Source organism: Monodelphis domestica, chromosome 5 (genome assembly GCF_027887165.1).
Source record: "Monodelphis domestica isolate mMonDom1 chromosome 5, mMonDom1.pri, whole genome shotgun sequence".
NCBI lineage: Eukaryota > Metazoa > Chordata > Mammalia > Didelphimorphia > Didelphidae > Monodelphis > Monodelphis domestica.
The window spans coordinates 83,529,184-83,548,407 of record NC_077231.1 but is presented as its reverse complement, the minus strand read 5'-3'; the positions used below and the strand labels follow the sequence as shown (position 1 = coordinate 83,548,407).

Sequence of the window (19,224 nt, the reverse complement as noted above, 5' to 3'; positions counted from 1 at the left end):
TATTGTTTTATTGATAGTCTCAATTTTTTTAAGTGATGAGAAATTGTTAACAATGCAAGCTGAGCTTCAAAGCATATCCTGAGTATGTGGGGCAAGGGCTGATAGCTAAACCCTTATTCACACACCTCTATATTTGTGCTAATCTCTTGATATTCAGAAAAGTCACATATATAACTACACTGGGGATGCCCAGAGTCCCAGCTAGAGAACACCTCCCTTTCCCCACCCAACTGCCCATCCTTCCAGATACATAACATTTTAAGATTCTCATAACTATTTCTAGAACCTCTTTAAATACAAAATGATTACATATGGCCATGTAAAGGGTTCTATTTTATGCTACTCTGCAAAGTAATGTAATTATGTTTGCGCATGTGGATCTCTAAGAAGAAGGATCTTGTGGCTCAGTTTGCATGGTCTAAGGGAATTTCATCCAGGGATTCGTGTTAAAAGGAGATCAGCCAGTAGCTGCCCTCCCCAGTGGCCAAAGTGATAAAATCGGTCCCCTCCTGAAAATCAAATAATTCCCCTCGACACAAATTCAAATTAATCCTCAAATCAGAGTTTAAGGATAATTCCCACAAAATGTTGAGCTCAGAAGTTTCTCTGGCTTCAATTGCTTTCTCACTCCAATTTAAGCTCAGAAGCATTATGTTGCTGTCACACTTCTTTGTTCTCGGAAAGTAAAAAATGTTCTGTATATAGCTGACAGAAAATGGGAGGCTGTCTGCCAGTGTGCTCTATATTAATGTCTGACATGCTGCAGAGTGTCTGCAGAACAGTCTCGGAACCCTCATCAGTCTTTTCTATGGGTCCTGTCATGGCAGCCTGGTGTGGCTTCAGCCAGCTCACGCTGGCCACTCTGGCCTTGAGTCACTCATATATATGGAATATATCATTAAAAACTAATTAATGTGGCTAAAATACCCCTTTAAAAGCTAATATATTGATATATATGTTTATATCCCTTTAAAACATTTTTCATACTGTGTCTCCATTTTGGAGATTCTGACAATGGCATTCTCCTTTGGGAAAAAAGTCCTCAGTCTTCCAAATGGCATTAAATCCAAATCACAGTCATTCAGGGCCATCTATCAAGAGACAAAGGGGACTTTGGAGGTCACCTAACCACAGTCCATAAGACCATCCACTCAGAACTTTGCAGTCCATCTGGTTGTTTGATGCTAAGATGACTTATTTAATAGGTGGGAAAGCTGAAACTCCTAGAGATGATGCAGGCTCCCCAGGGTCACACAGGTACTAAGTGGCAAAGTCTGGATTCAAACCTTTGTCTTCTGGCTCAATTGTCATCAATTCTAAGACCTTTCCAACCCTGAGACTCTGAAGTTTCTCCCTACACTTTGCCCAGAACATCCCCAGCAGAGATGTTTGACAAATGTAATGCTTTCAAAGGGAAGGGGTAGATTTAGAAATTGAATTCAAAATCTTCAAGTGCATTTCTCTGAAAATGAATTCAGCTTGAAAATTATTAACAATTTTGTTTAGTGCCGTTGACAGGAATAAATTCTCAAGAGGCCATTTGTGCTGTATCTCTGTTTGCATCCTAGTTCTTCTCACCAGAAAGATCTGGTGCTTAAATCAAACGCGTTTTCAAATGGCAGTACATATCCTGTTTTGAGAACACAAAACTGTCAGTTAAAATTAGCACTAACAGTACATTTTTTAATTTCATTCCAGATGAGGCCCATTGGCCATGATGGCTACCATCCCACCTCTGTGGCGGAGTGGCTGGACTCCATTGAACTGGGCGACTACACCAAATCTTTCCTCATTAACGGCTACACGTCGATGGACCTGCTGAAAAAAATCTGGGAGGTGGAGCTAATTAATGTAAGTCAATCACTGAATGCCCTCTCTACCATGAAACCTAAGACCAATGGAATTCCACTTTAGATAGATTTTTGTGGGTAACCCCTTTCTCTTTTAGTGGACTTAAATCTTTCTTTTCTTCATGCCCTACATTTTCTTATCTTCTCATAACCCCAACAGCAGTGTTTTGGCATCATTAGCTGAAGGCTACAAGTTAGAAAAAGAGGGAACTCTTAGGGGATAGAGGATGCCTAAGAGATCATTAACCCTACATAAAGATATCCTCCAAGAAGCAAGGAAATATTCACCTAAGGAAGTGGTTTTGGTCTACCCAGTGGCTTAAGGATCTTTTCTTATAAATGTGATCATATCATCATTATTAATCACAGGTTTGCATTTTGACCCTTGGCTCTCAACTTTACAATGAAAGCTACTACTCAAGAGATTAACATGGTCTTTATGTTCATTAGTCATGTATCTAAACTGGCACATTGGGGAGAAGGGATGGATCTCATTGTTCTTTAATAAGATACTACACAAGGAACTGTTTCCAGGAAGTGATGACTTATCTCTTTGGGGGGGGAGGGATTTCCCCCTTTGGTGAACAGAAATTGGATCATCCATACTAGAAAGTCAGTTAACATCCTCTAGAATAGCTCTCAAAGCACCAGTGGATAAGCCAAGATCAACTAGATATCAGTAAATCTACAAGAGTATTGATTGGAAATCGTAGTATGTCTTGTTCTCCCCCCACCCCATTTTAGTTTTTGTGTTTATGTCTCAAGTACTCGGTTTCTAGGGACATAGAAATTTGCAAGAAGGTATGCTATAAATTTGCAATTTCATTGGGTAACTCCTAGTGAAGGAAATTCCTCCTTCAATGTAGATTGGCATCTGTTATGTAGCTTATTAGTCATAAAGGCATTAAGAGATTCAATTACCTGTACAGAGTCACCCATCCATTTTGTGTCACAAGAGTTGAACCTAGGCCTTCTTTATTCCAACATCAGCTATCTTTCCATCTTTCCATTCAGCCATGACATTTCTTGAAAGTGTACTCCAGGGGTAGCTGGCTGGCTCAGTGGATTGAGAGCCCAGCCTAGAGCTCCTGGGTTCAAATCTGGCCTCAGACACTTCCCAGCTGTGTGAGCCTGGGCAAGTCACTTGACCCCCATGGCCTACCCCTGACCACTCTTCTGCCTTGGAACCAACACTTGTATTGATTCTAAAGTGGAAGGCAAAGGTTTGTTGTTTTTTTTTTTTAAGAGAGTCTTCCATTAGATAGAGCATTGTGATCATTATCTTTAACATTTGATTACACAAAGCTCCATCTCAAGATCTATCAGAGGAACAGAAGGAAGGAAAAGGATGAGAGGAGGACAAGATATGATTGCCAGTTTCTAATATTTGGAGGGTTGTCCAGAGACGATGTGAAGGGAGTGAACAGAGAGGCAGCCTCCATAAGAGGAAATCCTGCCTCAGACATTTAGTGATTTTATGACTCTAGACAAGTCACTTGACCTCTTAGTGACCCAAGCAACTTTTTAAGACTTTAGGATGGGAGCCAGACCTAGAGACGGGAGGTACTGGGTTCAAATATGACCTCAGATATTTCATAGTTTTTGAGCTTAGACAAGTCACTTAACATCCCCTCCCCCTTGCCTAGCACTTACTACTCTTCTGCCTTGGAACCAATACTGTGTATTGGTTCTCAGATGGTAGGGAAAGGTTAAAAAAAAAAACTTTAAGGTTGCAAAACAGGTTGGGGGTTGATCTGTATTGACAGGAGTTTCCTCATCTGGGAGTTCTGCACATTGATAAAGCCATAAGTCTAGTTCTAGCCACCGCTGGAAGAGCAGATAGACTTAATCCCTTTGGCCCCATAGAGCTTCTGGAGGAGCCAAGCTTCTGCCCAATATAAGGGGATTTTCTTAACATCGTTATCCCCAGAATGCCCTGGATCTCCTTACGAAGCAGTGAGTTCCCCCTCTCAAGGGGTCTCCAAGTAGAAACCGGAAAAACACGCCTCAAGAGACCCTGTAAAATAGTTTCATAATTGTGAAATAGATGACCTCGAAGGCTCTTTGCATCTTAAAGAGCTTGTGATCCTGGGAGGGGAGAGACGATGAGGAGCATCAAGTCTTAGAGAATAGAGTCACCGTGTTGGATGGTTCTGTACTGCTGACGGCAGAGAGGCCTTCATCAACTTTAAGCTGAAAAATGGCAGTTTCCCCAGTGTGGTCGCAAGCGGTCTGAGCTCCCATTCAAGTCCGTCTCTGTCGTAAAGCCAGACGTCATTCGCTATCCCAAACGTCAAAGATGAAAATGCGGTTGAATAAGACATATTGTTTCAGACTAATTTCTCAAAATAACGTGGCGTCCAGGAGTAAGGTCTGCTCTAGAAGATTTGATTAAAAGGACCCTTTTATGGAGAGCCACTTAAACCCAGATCTTGGTGTTTTATCTCGCTTGCTGCCATGATGTCGGGAACCGGTCCTTGTGCTCGGCTTCCAGCTCTTCCCATCCAAGCTGTGACTCCATGGGCGCCTTGCTCTCTGCCTGAAGGTCATTCAGAGATCTCCCGGAGGAGCCGGAGAGGCAGCAGAAGAAAACGAAAGCTGCCTTTCAGCCAGACTGCATTTAAATGTTTTATTTATTTTACATTCTTTTATTCGGCTCGCCCCTGGCAGGGATCCGAGTTGTGTGCCGGGAGCTTGGCACGGGGCTCCTTGCTATAGTCCCCGCCATCTGCTACAGGGAGTATCTTCCGTGATACGTGCAAGTCTGCTCCAGTGCTTATCTCCCATTCAGGCCGTGGGTGCCTCCCGTCTCCACGCAGCCGCTTCTCACCGAAGGACAGGCATGTTGGGAGTCACTCGCGCTTTGCGAAGTTGTGCCCTGATCTTTGCTGCTTGGGAACAGAACAAAATACAACCCCGCCCCCGAGCGGCGCCCTGTGAGCACAGGCTTGGTGATAGATAATACAGCGACTGTCAAAATATGCCTCCCTTGCTGGTTTAGGGGACTTGCAGGGACCCACAATGCCTAGACTCCAAGAGTTCAAAATCAGCCTCGGACACTCACTAGCTGTGTGAGTGAGCCTGGGCAAGTCACTTAACTCAATTTGCCTCAGTTTCCTCCCCTATAAAATGAGCTGGAGGAGGAAACGGCTAAGCTCTCCATGAAAACCCCAACGGGGATCAGGAAGTCACACACCACTGAAATGGCTGAACAAGTAGAGCAGGCAGGAGCAGCCGCAACCCTAGAATCCTTAGGGGTGGCCCCAGGTTAGCTCCCCTGATAGGGTGCATTTCCCCCCGCGCCTCCTTAGGGATGGCTGCCCTGAAGGCTGGGAGCAGGAGAGCCCGGGAGTCTCCCAGTTTCCAGCGGAGATTCTAGAAGTGATCAGCGAAGGCAGCCTGAGAAAGACTGCAGCCCTTTTTAGCAATCTCCCTTTGGCTTCCCCATATCTATTCCTATACGGTGGGGAGTGGGATGGAGGGAGGGGGAAGAGAGGCGAGTCATTTGCACTAGATAGCCCGATTCATCTGGTGCCGCTAGTGCCACGTGGACCGAGGGCTTGGAAGCTTGTCCCACGTTACTATGGCGCACTCTACTACCAGCCAACAGGATCTCTGTGCATTGAGTAATGCAAATGCCCCAAGTGAGGACCGAACTCAAGACCTTCAGACCATAAGGCTGGGAAGCTACCTAGTGTGCTAAGGAGGGAAGAAGGAACAGAGGGAAGCATTTATCTTTCCTTCCATCTACCAACTACATGTCTGTTGGAAGTGGCGACACTGGGACTGGAAAGTGGGTGACCTCATATTGTAAGAGGGAATTTCATTCCATTCTATTTGCGGGCAACCCATCGCTGAGTAAGAAATGCACTGAATTTGGAGCCAGAAGTCCTAGGTTCAAGGGCATCTGGGTGGCTCAGTGGTTTGCGAGCCAGGCCCAGTGATGGGAGGTCCCAGATTCAAATCTAGCCTCAGCACCCCACTTCCTAGCTCTGTGATCTGGGCAAGTCATTTGACCCCCATTGCCTAGCCCTTCCCACTTGATTCTAAGATGGAAGGTAAGGGTTTAAAAAAAAAAGTTGTAGGTTCAAATCTAGGCTCTGCCAACTATGATGGAATCAGGAGCGGAGTTCATATCCCAGTTTTATCGCTTACTTTTTCTTTTAAACTCTTATTTTCTTTCTTAGAGTTAATATTAAGTCTCAATTCCAAAGAAGAAAAGGATTAAGGGCTGGGTGATTAGTACTAAGTGACTTGGCCAGAGTCATCCAGCTAGGAAGCATCTGAGGTCACATTTGGACCCAAGACCTCCTGTCTCCAGGCTCTCTATCCACTCAGTCTGCACCAACTTGATGACCTATGAGCTTTGTGATCACAGGCAAGCCATGCAAATTCCCTCGGCCTCAGTTTCCTCATCACTAAAATGAGGAAATTATGGGGAGAGTTGGACAAGATGGCATCTGACCATCTCCGGAGCTATGAATCCATGTTAACATTCTCCAAGGTTATACATTCTTGCTCTGTTCTCCATAAATTTAAAGCCTTTTGGACCCCTTTTTGTATTTTCCCCTTCACACTCCAGGAGTAATGAGTTCCATATGTTCCTTACAGCTGTGTCAAGTAGTGTTCCATTTTGTGTCTATTAAAAGTGGCTTCCTTTAAGTTCCTAGGGTAATGAAACCAGTGAATTGTCTGTTCTTTATTCTGGACTGGTGTCAGAGCCTTGGGGTTGTTGAAAAATCTCTTCTGGCACTTCTCAGGGCAAAGCAGAAGCCTTTCCCGAGGAAAAGCAGCTAAGTGGCAGTTAATTAAGTAAGCAAATATTGTACGCAGATGAAGTCAAGTAGGTTCTGTGCCTGAGAGAAAGAGGGAGGGAGGAGGGTAATTGGATAGATGGGAGAGAAACAGAGACAGAAAGCTAGAGACAGAGAGTGAGAAGGGAAGAGGAGAGGAGGAGGAATTGGAGTAGGGGAAAAAAGGAAAGACAGACAGACAGAGACAGAGACAGAGAGAGAAGGAAGGAATGAGGAAGGGAGGGGGTAGAGCGAGGAGAGAAGCACAGAGACAGATGGGGACAGAGAGAGGTGGATAGGGAAAAGGGAGATGGAGGAGAGAAGAACAAGAAGACAAAAGGGGGGAGGAGAGAAAGGGAAAACTAAGTTTCTTCTGAGTGCTAAGGTTCACCTGGAAATCCTCAATCCCAAGTAGATATTTCTTTATTACAAAACTGGACTTAAAGGGAAGAAGAATGTCTCTATTAAGAGCCAAGATGGGATCACAGAGTTCATCTGCTCCAACCACATCATTGTAAAAATAGGGAAACTGAGGCTAGAATTTAAGTGATTTCTCTAAGAAGACAATGGTACTTGAGAGCAAAGAGCAGGCGTCAAAACTAGAAGACCTAAAACAGTGGCTGTAGAAAAAGTCAGTCACTTTGCCTCTCCAGGGCAGAGAACTAAGAGTCTGATTTGCAGTAGGGAAAGGAATTTCCTCACTTGAGAGTTCCTTGGACCAATGAAATCAAAGGTCTAGTCCTACCACCCAACATGAGTAGAAGGTTGCAGGTTTGGGATTTCAATCCTGATCTTTAGTCTCTGAATCTAACACCAATTTCCATTGAACTCATAATTATAATTATAACAACAATGTTGTTGTTGAGTCATTTTCCATCATGTCTGACTCTTCCTGATCTTTTCAACTTTTCTTGGCAAAGATACTGGAGTGGTTTGCCATGTCCTTCTCCAGCTCATTTTACAGATGAGGAAACTGAAGCAAACAGGGTAAAGTGACTTACCCAGGGTCACACAGTTGGTTTCTTAGGATTTGAACTCAGGAAATGAGACTTCCTGGCTCTAGGCCCAGCATTCTATGCATTGTGCCACCTAGCTGTCCTAACAACAAAAATAGCTAGCATTTATGCAGCACTTTAAGATTTGCAAAGCATCTTATCTCATTTTATCCATACAACAACCCTGGAAGGTAAGTGAAATTATTATTCCTTTTTTAATTTTTCAGCTAAAAGATGAAATAGAAAAGCAAATTAAATGCCTTCCCTTTGATTAGCCCTGAAAACACTGGTCAAGACCTTGGCCAAGTTTGGGAGTCTAAAGCCAGAGCAGGAGCTTAAATTCGGAGAGAGATTGCCTGCTGAAGTGTAGCAGGAGTGAGCCAGATGAGCCCTCTACTCAGCATCTGTGGATAAGATTCCAGTTAGGATAAGGTGTTATCAGAATGGGCTAGAACCAGCCTGGATAAAAGACCTGCAGTGATAAACAGACATCTCCCATGAGCCAGACTCCATAGATACCTATTTGGGAATTCATGTTTTTTATAAAACATTGCTCCATAAGAGTCTTTGCTTTACCGGTTGTTTAAATGAGGGTCTGTTCAACAAACAGAGCCTGACTCTTAGTCTGGGGCTTTATAAAGGCTTGTTGGTTGATTAATTGATTAGTTTCTCATAAATAAATGTCTGGTAAAAAGTAATAATCCCTAGTTAGAAATCAAGGGAGATTGAAGTCTCATACCTCTGTTTTTAATCTCGGAGCAATCGTATCTTTTGTGGATGATACCATGAATCTCTAAGGGATGGATGGTAGAAGGAAATTTGGGAACATGAGCCATTTTTAGAATAAAAGCTGGAGAGGGTCTTTGAAGGCTTCTTGTTTAATGACCTTGGGTTTGTCACTGACTGGTTATGTTTATTGACCTCCAAGAAGTCACACTTCTTTGTTTCACTTCCCTCATCTGAAACCCTAGGGATAATGATAAAACCTAGGGTTGAATTCTGCCCTGATGCTTCTTAGCTGCATGACCCTGTGCAAAAAGCATTCATTTCTTTGAACTTTGTCTTCCTTATCTGTAAAATGAGAGCATTGGCCTCAGGAATTCCCAGTGGTCCTTATAATCCTGGAATCTTGGTTTTTTGAAACCTACGATATACCCTGCCCATCTCACAAGACTGTTTTGGAAAGGAAGAGCAGAGAGAGGGAGAAGGGGAAAGAAAGGAGAGAAGAGAAGTCACTGAAGACAAATCCAACAATGCCATCATCAATATTTAAATAATCCTCAGGTCTGCCTACCACAGGGGGGAATAACCACTTTATCCTTGGCAGCTGGCAGAGCCACAAGGAAGGTTGGTGTTCCCCAGCATGAGGAATTGCCCAAGGGCTCTGGCAGCTGCCTCCGCTTCCAATCCATTATTTCACAAAGTCCTGAGAGCCCCTGCAGGTTTATAAAATAAATTAAAAATCCACAACTACTCTGCCCACTACAATGGGCTAGTTATTGACATTTGCCTGTTCAAGTACAAAATTAAAGGCATAGCTGGGCAGAATTGAATTTAAGATAATTGGCCCAATGGAGGTATACTTTTCTTTTGACTCAACAAGATGGAATTTCCTATTTACATGTTGAAGGCAGGGGTTTTTATGTTGAGATCCATTAATTTTTTTCTTAATATTTTGATAACTATTTCAATATAATTGATTTCCTTTGCAACCCAATGTAATGTTTCATGCATTTACAAAAATTATTCTGAGGAGCCTAGAGACTTTACCAAACTACTAATGGGATCTGAGATTCATAAAAGGTTAAGAACCCCAACTCTTAATGAATCAAAATATGCTTCAATATAGTTTACTTTGTGATTCGCTCTACAGATCTGGAAACAAAATGGTGGCTCCAGTTTTCAAATGAATCTCTCTCCCCCATAATCTTAACCTTTAACAGGTATTAGGGCAGTCATTATAATTCTACATAATTATACTGAGTAAGATCAGGGGATAGTTCCCAGAAGCATTAGTCATTTAAGGACAAAATAATTGCTTTCCATAGCTTCCAGGAACTGGCATTTACCTTTGGATAAGAATAGCCTTCCCCGTCTTTTCTTTTTTTCCCCAGAGATAACAGGAAGGTCTTGCTTTCTGTCAGCATACATCAGCGTTGGTATCAGTACCTCCATTGAGGCCGATGACAGAGCTTGTATAATTTCAGAAACTGCCATGGCTGAAACATTCTCTACCATGTAAGCAACAGGCAGCACTTGGTATAGTTCATAGCACATTGATGGTATCCTTGTTGTGGTTCAAGTGTGTTCAGTTGTGTCCAACTCTTCATAACCCCGGTTGAAATTTTCTTGGCAAAAATGCTGGAGTGGTTTGCCATGACCTTCTCTAGTTGATTTTACAGATGAGGGAACTGAGGCAAACAGAATTAAGTGACTTGCACAGAATTGCGTAGCTAGTAAGTGTCTGAGCTGGATCTGAACTTTGGAAGATGAGTCTTCCTGGCTTCAGGCCCAGCACTTCCTCACCTAGTTGCCCCCATGGCACATAGTAGACACTGAATAAATGCTTTTTGACTCATTGACTAATCCCACAATTATGAGCCTCTCCAAACTTAACTAAACATGTCCTTGCCCAGCAGGCACATGAACAGCCCATCATCCCTCATGTATTCAAAGCATTCACTGCTTGGGTGACTTTCGGTTAGCCCTTTGCCCTCCTTAAGCCTCAGTGTCCTCATTTGTACAAATCAGGGGATTGGATTTAGTGGCCTTTGGAAGCCTCACTTCCTAGCTCTAAATTTTTAACTATATGAATGAGTGAGTGAATGAATGGATGAATGGATGGATGCATGCATGCATGCATGACTAAATGATCCTTTCCAGACTGGTAAGACCTGCCCAAGTTTATCTTCCACTAATAGCCTTCAAGGACCTTAGATCACTTCTACCATGATAAGGCAATAGAATGTTACTGAAGCTTCTGTCAGTAAGAAAACTTATTTTAGAGTTAGATGGAATTCTTACTTGGACTTGGCCTTGTATTGGACCTTAGAGGGCCCTTCCAACTCCATGATTTTCTGTTTTCAGGTTTGTGAGGGGTCAACAATTTGATGTTTTCTTCTGCCAAAAGAATTCATGGATATCTTGCCTTTCTCCAAGAGAGTTTGCCTCATCACATTAACATTTTTTCCCCCTCTAAATTTCTACCTGGGAACCTAAGTGGCACAGTGGATAGAGTGCCAGCTCAGGAGTCAGACTGACCTAAGTTCAAATCTGACATTAGACACTTGTGATCCTCATCCGTAAAATGCACTGGAGAAGGAAATGGCAAACCACTCCAGTATCTCTGCTAAGAAAACCCCAATTAGAGTCATGAAAAGTCAGACATGAATGAAATGACTGAATAACAACAACTAAATTTATTCTTAGCACACTGTATAGATTCATTCCAAGTAGTAAAAACGACCCAAAGGAAGAAATTTCCAGCACCGATCTGTTGGAAAACATGAAACTGGAGATGCAGAATTCTTTATAGGATAACATAATAGATTTGAAGGCCACCAAACCTAATCTCCTCCTTTCAAAGATAAGGTAACTGAGGCCTAAAGAGGAATAGCAACTTACCCAAAGTGATAGGGAGCGTTAGAGATCTTAGAGCTCTTCCTTTTACGTATGACAAAATGGTAGCCTAGAGATTTTAAGTGATTTGCCCAAGGTCACAGAGGTGCTAAGTGGCAAAGGAATGATTTAAATTCAGATCCTTAATCGCTAAATCTAGAATTGATTTCCACACATTTAAGAATCAAGTCACACTACTCTCAGCAATGCAACTATCTGGGGAGATGCTGAAGGACTTATGTCGGGGAATGCTATCTACCTCCAGGGAACGAATTATGGGAGTCTGGTTTTATTTGAGGGCTTTGGTTATGTTTGACTTTGCTCTTACAACAATGAATGACCAATATGGAAGTGTGTTTTGCATGATACTGGAAAAAAAAGAAGAAAGAAGAAAGCCACAGCTGAAATAAATCCAATGGCAGTGATTATTGAAGTGGTCAAAGTGGCTTAGAACAGAGGGGCCCAACATGAGCTTCACAAGGCTGACAACACTCCCAAGTGTAACCCAAGCCAGATTAAAATGTAATTGTAAATATTTAACAAAATTCATAAAAATGCAACAAAGCATAGATGATATCATTACATTCATTCATTTATTTATTTATTTGGGTTTGTTTTTTTTAATTAAACTTTTCAGGCATCTCCTGCCCTCCCCTCCTCACACTTGAGAAGGTTCCATTTGACAGAAAAATCTAAGTAGATCTAAAACTATGTCTTGCTTGTTTCTGCTCACCAGTTCTTTCTCTGGAGGTCGTTCTGTGGCTCACAGGAATGTATGGTTTAGTGGCTCCTATTTCTTTTGAGTTTGATCCCACTGGTCTAGCTCATAGGAGTACAGGACTTTGAACTACAAAATCTTTAGAAATTATCTATTTCAACACCTTCTTTTTCCATAGGAAGAAACTGAGGCCCAGAGACACAAAGTAATTTGCTTTGCATTCAATAAATTGAAGGTTATGTTATGTAGCTGGGAAAGAAGACCCAATTGGGAGCTAATGGTTTGCTAAGGTGGCTTTAAATGAATCCAGTTTTAAATAAAATTATCTGAGTACAAACTCAAAGCTGAACACGTTTTAGTGGCCAAACTTGCTGCAACCTCATTTCTTAGAATGGGGTTAGCCTGTGATTTTATTTTTTTTTTTAATGATTAAAGTGCTTTCTGGTCTACAGAAGTTGGATTAGTTGGGTGTCCTTAACAACATGTATTTAAATCTCTCTTCTTTTCTTCTGCCATAATAATGATAGCTGACATTTATTTAAAGATCAAAGGAATGAAAATCCTTCTGTGTCTACCTTTCCATGTGACCCTCACAATTATCCTGCGAGGTAGATACTATTTATTATCCCCATTTTACAGGCAAGGAAATGAGACTTGGGACAAAGTAAATGACTTCCTCAGGATCACAGAACTCTTAAGGATCTAAGGTAGGATTCAAACTCAGGTTTTCCTAATTCCAGAGCCCTTTCAACTATAACAAATGTTTTTTTTTTCCCCTCTTCCCACTGTTGCTCTCATTTCTTTTTTTTTTAAAACCCTTACCTTCCTCTTAGAATCAATACTGAGTATTGGTTCCAAGGCAGAAGAGTGTCTAGGCAATGGGGGTCAAGTGACTTGCCCAGGGTCACATGGCTGGGAAGTGTCTGAGGCCAGATTTGAACCTGGGATCTCCTGTCTCTAGGCCTGGCTCTCCATCCACTGAACTACCCAGCTGCCCCCGTGTTGCTCTCATTTCTGATAGCACAGTGTCCCATAACCTATAGCTTATGTACTCAGTGAAGTGCTGTCATCTAGTATGTATTATTAGATCCTTTATCTCTCTATCTAGCCATATAAATCTAAAGATTGTGGGAGCAGAAAGGAGGGGCATGAACAGAACAGGAACAAGCATGACCAAAGTCGCTGTCAAGGGCCATTTTATAGCTTGAATTAATGAGTGCTTTAAGGTTGAAAAAGCACTCTCTCTACTTGAGAAGTAGATGCTATTACTATCCCCTTTTTATCGATGAGAAAACTGAGGTTCTAGAAAGCCAACGTTTGAAGCTGGAATTTAGTTCCATCTTCTGCACCTCCAAATCCAGCAATCTAGCACTGATGTCACACGAAGTTCCATGATTCAACTCTCTCAATTTACAAACACATAACACGGGCAGCAGCTAAGTGGTGCAGTGGATAGAACGACAGGCCTGGAGCCCAGAGATTCATCATCCTGAGTTCAAATTTGGTCTCAGATACCAAAAGGAGTGTGACCCTGGGCAAATCACTTACCCCGATTAGCCTCAGTTTCTTTTCCTGGAAAATGAGTTGGAGAAAGAAATGGCAAATTTCTCCAGTATCTTTTCCAGGACAACCCCAAATTGTCAGACATGACTGAAAAATGATTGAAGTGAACAGCTGCCAAAATAATCTTTCTACAACCTAGATCAGACAATCCCACTCTAGTGCTCAAGAATACTCAAAGGCTCCTTATTGGTTCAAAGATAAACTATTAACTGCTCAGCTGAGCATTTAAAACTCTTCACAATATGGCACTGATGATTTTTCCAGGCTTTTTTTTTTTGCCTTACCCTGATTCATTCGCCATCCATTCCAGCCAACCTGATTCACTTGCTAATCCTAAAAATTCAATATTCCATCTCCAATCTCTGAACCTCACAAATGTTGCCATGTCTGCCAGAAATGCACTCTCTCTGCCATGCTTTCCTGTAGAATCCTAACGTAAAACTCAACCCAGGTGCAACCTTCTGCCATAGCCTCTCCCTTCTCCCTTCCTGAAATGACTGCATATTTACTACTCTATGGAGATGCTGTACAACCACCCCATCCCCACTCCCACATAGATCATACCCTCCTTGAGGACCAGGAGAGGTCTGTATTGGTCCTTGTTTTCCCAGATCTTGGCACTCAAGAGAAGCCTACAAAATGTGTGCCAAATGGAGTTAGAAGAGAAATATTTTAACGTAACTCCCAATCCTACAATTACTATTCCACATGAAATTTTTTTGCCTGTGCCATCACCTTAAATAAACTCTGAAGAATGATTGAGTACTCGTTGCACATTTTTTAATTTAATATCAAGAATGAGGATTTTGTTTTAAAAAATAAGAAGAAAAAATCAAAAGTTTCACTTTTAAAATCGGCCTCCTTGCTTAAAGGTTGATTTCATGGTGAATTGAAAGGGCCACATGAATTGCTTCACTCCGTTAGGAAAGCTGAGGAGAGAGAGAGCAAGCAAGAACAGGGCAGAACTCAGGAGAGATTATCCTAGGCAAAGGATCTCGACCTTTTTTAAGCTGTGGACTCCTTTGGCAGTCTGGTTGCAGCCTGTCAACCCTTCCTCAGAATTGTGGTTTTAAATGTATGGAATAAACTAGATAGGATTGCAAAGAAACCAAATTACACTGAAATACAATTATTTTTAAATGTTTTTAATGAGTTCACAGATGACGGTTAAGAACCCTGGTTAGAGGAAGAAATGAAGATTAACCTGCTTGAAATGATGGATAGGACAACAGTTTTAAATCTCAGCCCATGTGAATTTTTTTTTCTGTCACTGAAAGGGGAAATTCAAGTTGGGATAATGATAATGATTAGCCAGCATGATGCACTAGTTAAATAAAGGTCAGACTGAGGAAGAGTTGTGATTGGCAATTGATTCTTTTAAAAACAGAACAAACAATGCTTATCTTCTTTCTTAGAAGCAACATTGTGTATTGGGACCAAGGTAGAAAAAAGGTAAGGGCTAGGTAATGGGAGTTAAGTGACTTGCCCAGAGTCACACAGCCAGGAAGTGTCTGCGGTCACATTTGAACCCAGGTCTAGCTGTCAATCAACTGAGCCACCTAGCTATCCCCTTTAATATTAATTCTCTGACCATGGACAAATTGTTTGATGTGTCTGAAGCTACCTTTCTTCATCTATAAAAGGAGGATATTGAACGAGATATTTATATCCCAGACTGAAAAAAAAGAGAAGGGTCTATGCATATAAAAATATTTAAAGTAGCTCTTTTTATTGGAATTGGAAAATGAGGGGATGCCCATCAATCGAGGAATGACTAAGTAAGTTAAAGCATAAGATTGTAATGGAATGCTATTGTGCTGTAAGAAATGAGGAGCAAAAGGAACTCAGAAAAACCTGGAAAGACTTGCACAAATTGAAGCAGAGTGAAATAAGCAGAACCAGGAGAACATTACACAAAGTAACAGCAATACTAATGAACAACTGTGAATAACTAAGTTATTCTCAACAATACGATGACCCAAAACAATCCCAAAGGACTCATGATTTTTAAAAATGCCATCTGCTTCTAGAGCAAGAACTGATGGAGTCTGAATTCAGACCAATGAAAATTTTTTTTCACTTTCTTTCTTAATTTATTTTTTCTTGAGTCTCCTTCCACAAGAAGATTAATATGGGAAAATGTTTTTACATGATTGCATATGTAAAACCTTTATCATATTGCTTACCATCTTAGCAAGGCAGGAGGAGAGGGAGAGAGAGAATTCCAGACTCAAATTCTTTTTAAAATGTTGGAAACTGTTTTTACATGTAATTAGGGGGAAATTAAATTAAATTAAATAAGAGGAAAAAATAAAAAGAACAATCTGTCTGAGGAAGGGGTTTCTCCCAAAGATTGGCACCTTTTACTATCCAAGAGGTAAACTTTCAACAGAACCTGAGCAAAGGGGCAGGAATTTGCTTTATAAAAGCCCATTATTTTAAGCATTCAAACTCCTTAGAATTCTAATTCTGTGGATACATCTCTAACCTCTTGCAGTGTTCTTGTTATTTAGTTGTTTTTGTTCAACCATTTCAGTTATGTCCAAATCTTTGTAAACTTAGTTGGGGTTTTCATGGCAAAGATAATGGAATGAAGTTTTCCATTTCCTTCTCCAGCTCATTTTATAGATGGGAAAACTGAGATAAGCAGAGTTAAGTGACTTGCTCAGGATCACACAGCCAGCAAGTGTCTGAGGCCAGATTTGAACACATGAAGATGAGTCTTCATGATCCCAAGCCCAATGCACTATCCATTGCAAAAAACAAAGTAAACCCTCTTTATTGGTGGGAAAAACAACTAAGCATTTTTTTACTTCATTGAGTAAACGTATAAGAGATTCTCCTTTCTAAAAGGGCTATCACCTTAGAGTTTTATGTTTTAAGCCAAAAGGAGAGAAGTCATTCTTTCTATTATGAAGTGTCTCCTCACCCTAGAACTCCAGATGAAGTCATAAAGTAAAAGCTACAAGTTCAACACCTACCTGAATAATATAGAGTTTTATCTAGCAGCAACTAACAGCTACCATGGGATTAGTGAAATACTATCAAGTCAGAACCATGAGAGACTGGTAGATATCAACCTTTAGCTGAAGCTATTTGCCACACTCTTATATCTAGAAGATATTGGATCACATTCCACAAGAGACCAGGAAGTAGCCCCCAAACCCATGAGCAGTGTGATAATATTACCAGATGATATCATTGCCCTTGCAATGTCAGAGGCAGAAGTTCCCTCTCCACACATGCAGTCTGGCTACGTATTCCCTATGTATGTCCTTTTCTCATGTGTTCCTTAATATGTTCATTCTCTCTTCTTACATTTGGGAGATTCTAGCACAGATTTGTGGGAAAGGAAAATGTTTTGTTGCTAGTTTTCCTAAGTGTTTAGTTAAATAACTTTGCTTCAATTAAATCCCTTGTCTTTTGGCTGACTAGTAAACGTGGATATGTCACTGGGGGCTCGTGAGATATGATTTTGAGTGGTCATACAGAGTACCTTCAATCCAGGATATCTTGTCTAGAGGGATCCACATATAAGTTGGTAGGTCCCAACAGATGCTCTAATTCTATTCAAGTCTACAGTCAGAGATCTACCAAATAACAGCATTAACCATGTTATGTCCTTCCTACAGTTTACCATTTCTTCCATGTTTTTTTTCCACATTATTTTATTTATCTTTTTAGAATATTTTTCCATGGTTACATGATTCATTTTCTCTACCCCACCCTCTTCTTTCCCTCATCCCAGAGCTGACAAGCAATTCTGCTGGTTTATACATGTCTTATTACTCAAAACCTATTTTCCATATTATTCATTTTTGTAATAGAGGAATCTTTTAAAAACCACAACCCCAAACCAAATACCCATATAGCCAAGTGATAAATCCTATGTTTTTTATTATGCATTTCTACTCCCATAGCTCTTTTTCAGGATGTGGATAGCATTTTTTTTCTAAGTTCTACAGGATTATTCCTGATCATTACATCACTACTATTAGCAAAGTCCATTACATTCAATCATCCCACAATGTTTCAGTTTCTGTGTATAATGTTCTCCTGATTCTGCTCATTTCACTCTGTATCAGTTCATGGAGATCTTTCCAGTTCACATGGAAATCTTGTTCTTCATTCCTTACAGCGCAATAGTATTTCATCACCATCATATACCAATTTGTTCAGCCATTCCCCAAGTGGAGGGCATCCCTTCATTTTCCAATTTTTTTGCCACAAAAAGTGCAGCTATAAATATTTTTGGACAAACATTTTTATCTCTTTGGGATACAAACTTAGTAGTGGTATGGCTGGATCAAAGGGCATGCAATATTTTAAAGCCCTTTGGGCATAATTCCAAATTGCCTTCCAGAATGACTGGATCAATTCACAACTCCACCAGCAAAGAGTCCCAGTTTTGCCACATCCCCTCCCACATTTGTTACTTTCCTTTATTGTCATGATTGGCCATTGGTCATGAGGTAGTACCATTGGCCAGGTGGGAGGTAGTACCTCAGAGTTGTTTTGATTTGCATTTTTCTAATCAGGAGGGATTTAGAACACTTTATATTTTGTTTTATTAATGATTAGTAGAAAAAGAATATTAGAGAGTAGTCCTCAGTAATCCTTTAGCTAGTAGTCTGTTGAACTCAGTTATATGGCTGTCTAAATATACTTCATTATATTTAGTCTAGTTTCAGCCTTTGGCCATCCTGTTCCATTCTGCTACCCTGAAAGATATTCTCTTTTTTTATTTAAAATATATTTGTTTGTTTCATTAAAATACCCAATTAACTCTCTTCCCTCTCCCAATAGAGAAGGCATCACTTGACCAAAAGATATGTGTGTGTGAATATATATATATATAAGGTACAAGGGAGTACAGAGTTACTTGATAGGGCAGTTACCATCAGTATCACCTCACATCACTCTGTCCACAGGTCATATGTCCAATAGAATGTAATTCTCGGGGACAGAGGTCTTTTTTTATATTTATGTTTTTATGTACCTGGCACACTTTTATTATTGTTTTCAGTCAGGTCTAATTCATTGTGACCCTGTTTGAGATTTTTTTTGGCAAAGACACTGGAGAAATTTTCCATTTCCTTTTCCAGCTCATTCTGTAAATGAGGAAACTGAGGCAAATAGAGTTAAGTGACTTGCCCAGGTTCACACAGCTGGTAAGTATCTGAGGCTGGATTTGAACTCAGTAAGACAAATCTTCCTGACTTGAGATCCAACACTATCCACTGTGCCACCTAGCTGCTACAGAGTAGTAGATGCTTTATAAATGTTTGCCAGATTATACTGGACTAGAATGGATTGAAATGAATTCAAATGGAGGGGGTCCATCCCACGGTAAGGAATGTTCACCCCTGGCCACTTACTAGCCCTCTCCTAACATTTCTGCATTTGAAAATCAAATTGAATTTCATGTTGAAACAGATGGTTGACCTCATCATGTTTTAGTGAGCCTTATCACAGAAAGTGAGGTACTTCTTTACCATCTCTGCACTGCCCAGGGGACGGTTCATATAACAAGGAACTTGGAGAAAACAAATGGATTGTTATAAATTATTTAAGCACGGTTACTTTGAGAGCCAGCATGTACATATATATATATATATATATATATATTTTGTATATATAAATCATAACCTTGGGCAGGAACTTTGTACCATCATATCAGGAGGGAA

General features: G+C 40.8%; 1 protein-coding gene across 8 annotated transcripts in view; it reads left to right on the top strand.

Moving 5' to 3' along the window:
- The window catches only part of ANKS1B (ankyrin repeat and sterile alpha motif domain containing 1B), a 1,427,494-nt gene that overhangs the window by 1,069,552 nt on the left and 338,718 nt on the right, over nt 1-19,224 (top strand). For all 8 annotated transcript variants that reach the window (XM_056798687.1, XM_056798689.1, XM_056798691.1 and 5 more), the window contains one exon: nt 1,699-1,851. In XM_056798687.1, coding sequence (XP_056654665.1) covers nt 1,699-1,851 — 153 coding nt within the window. The remainder of the gene's footprint in view (nt 1-1,698; nt 1,852-19,224) is intronic.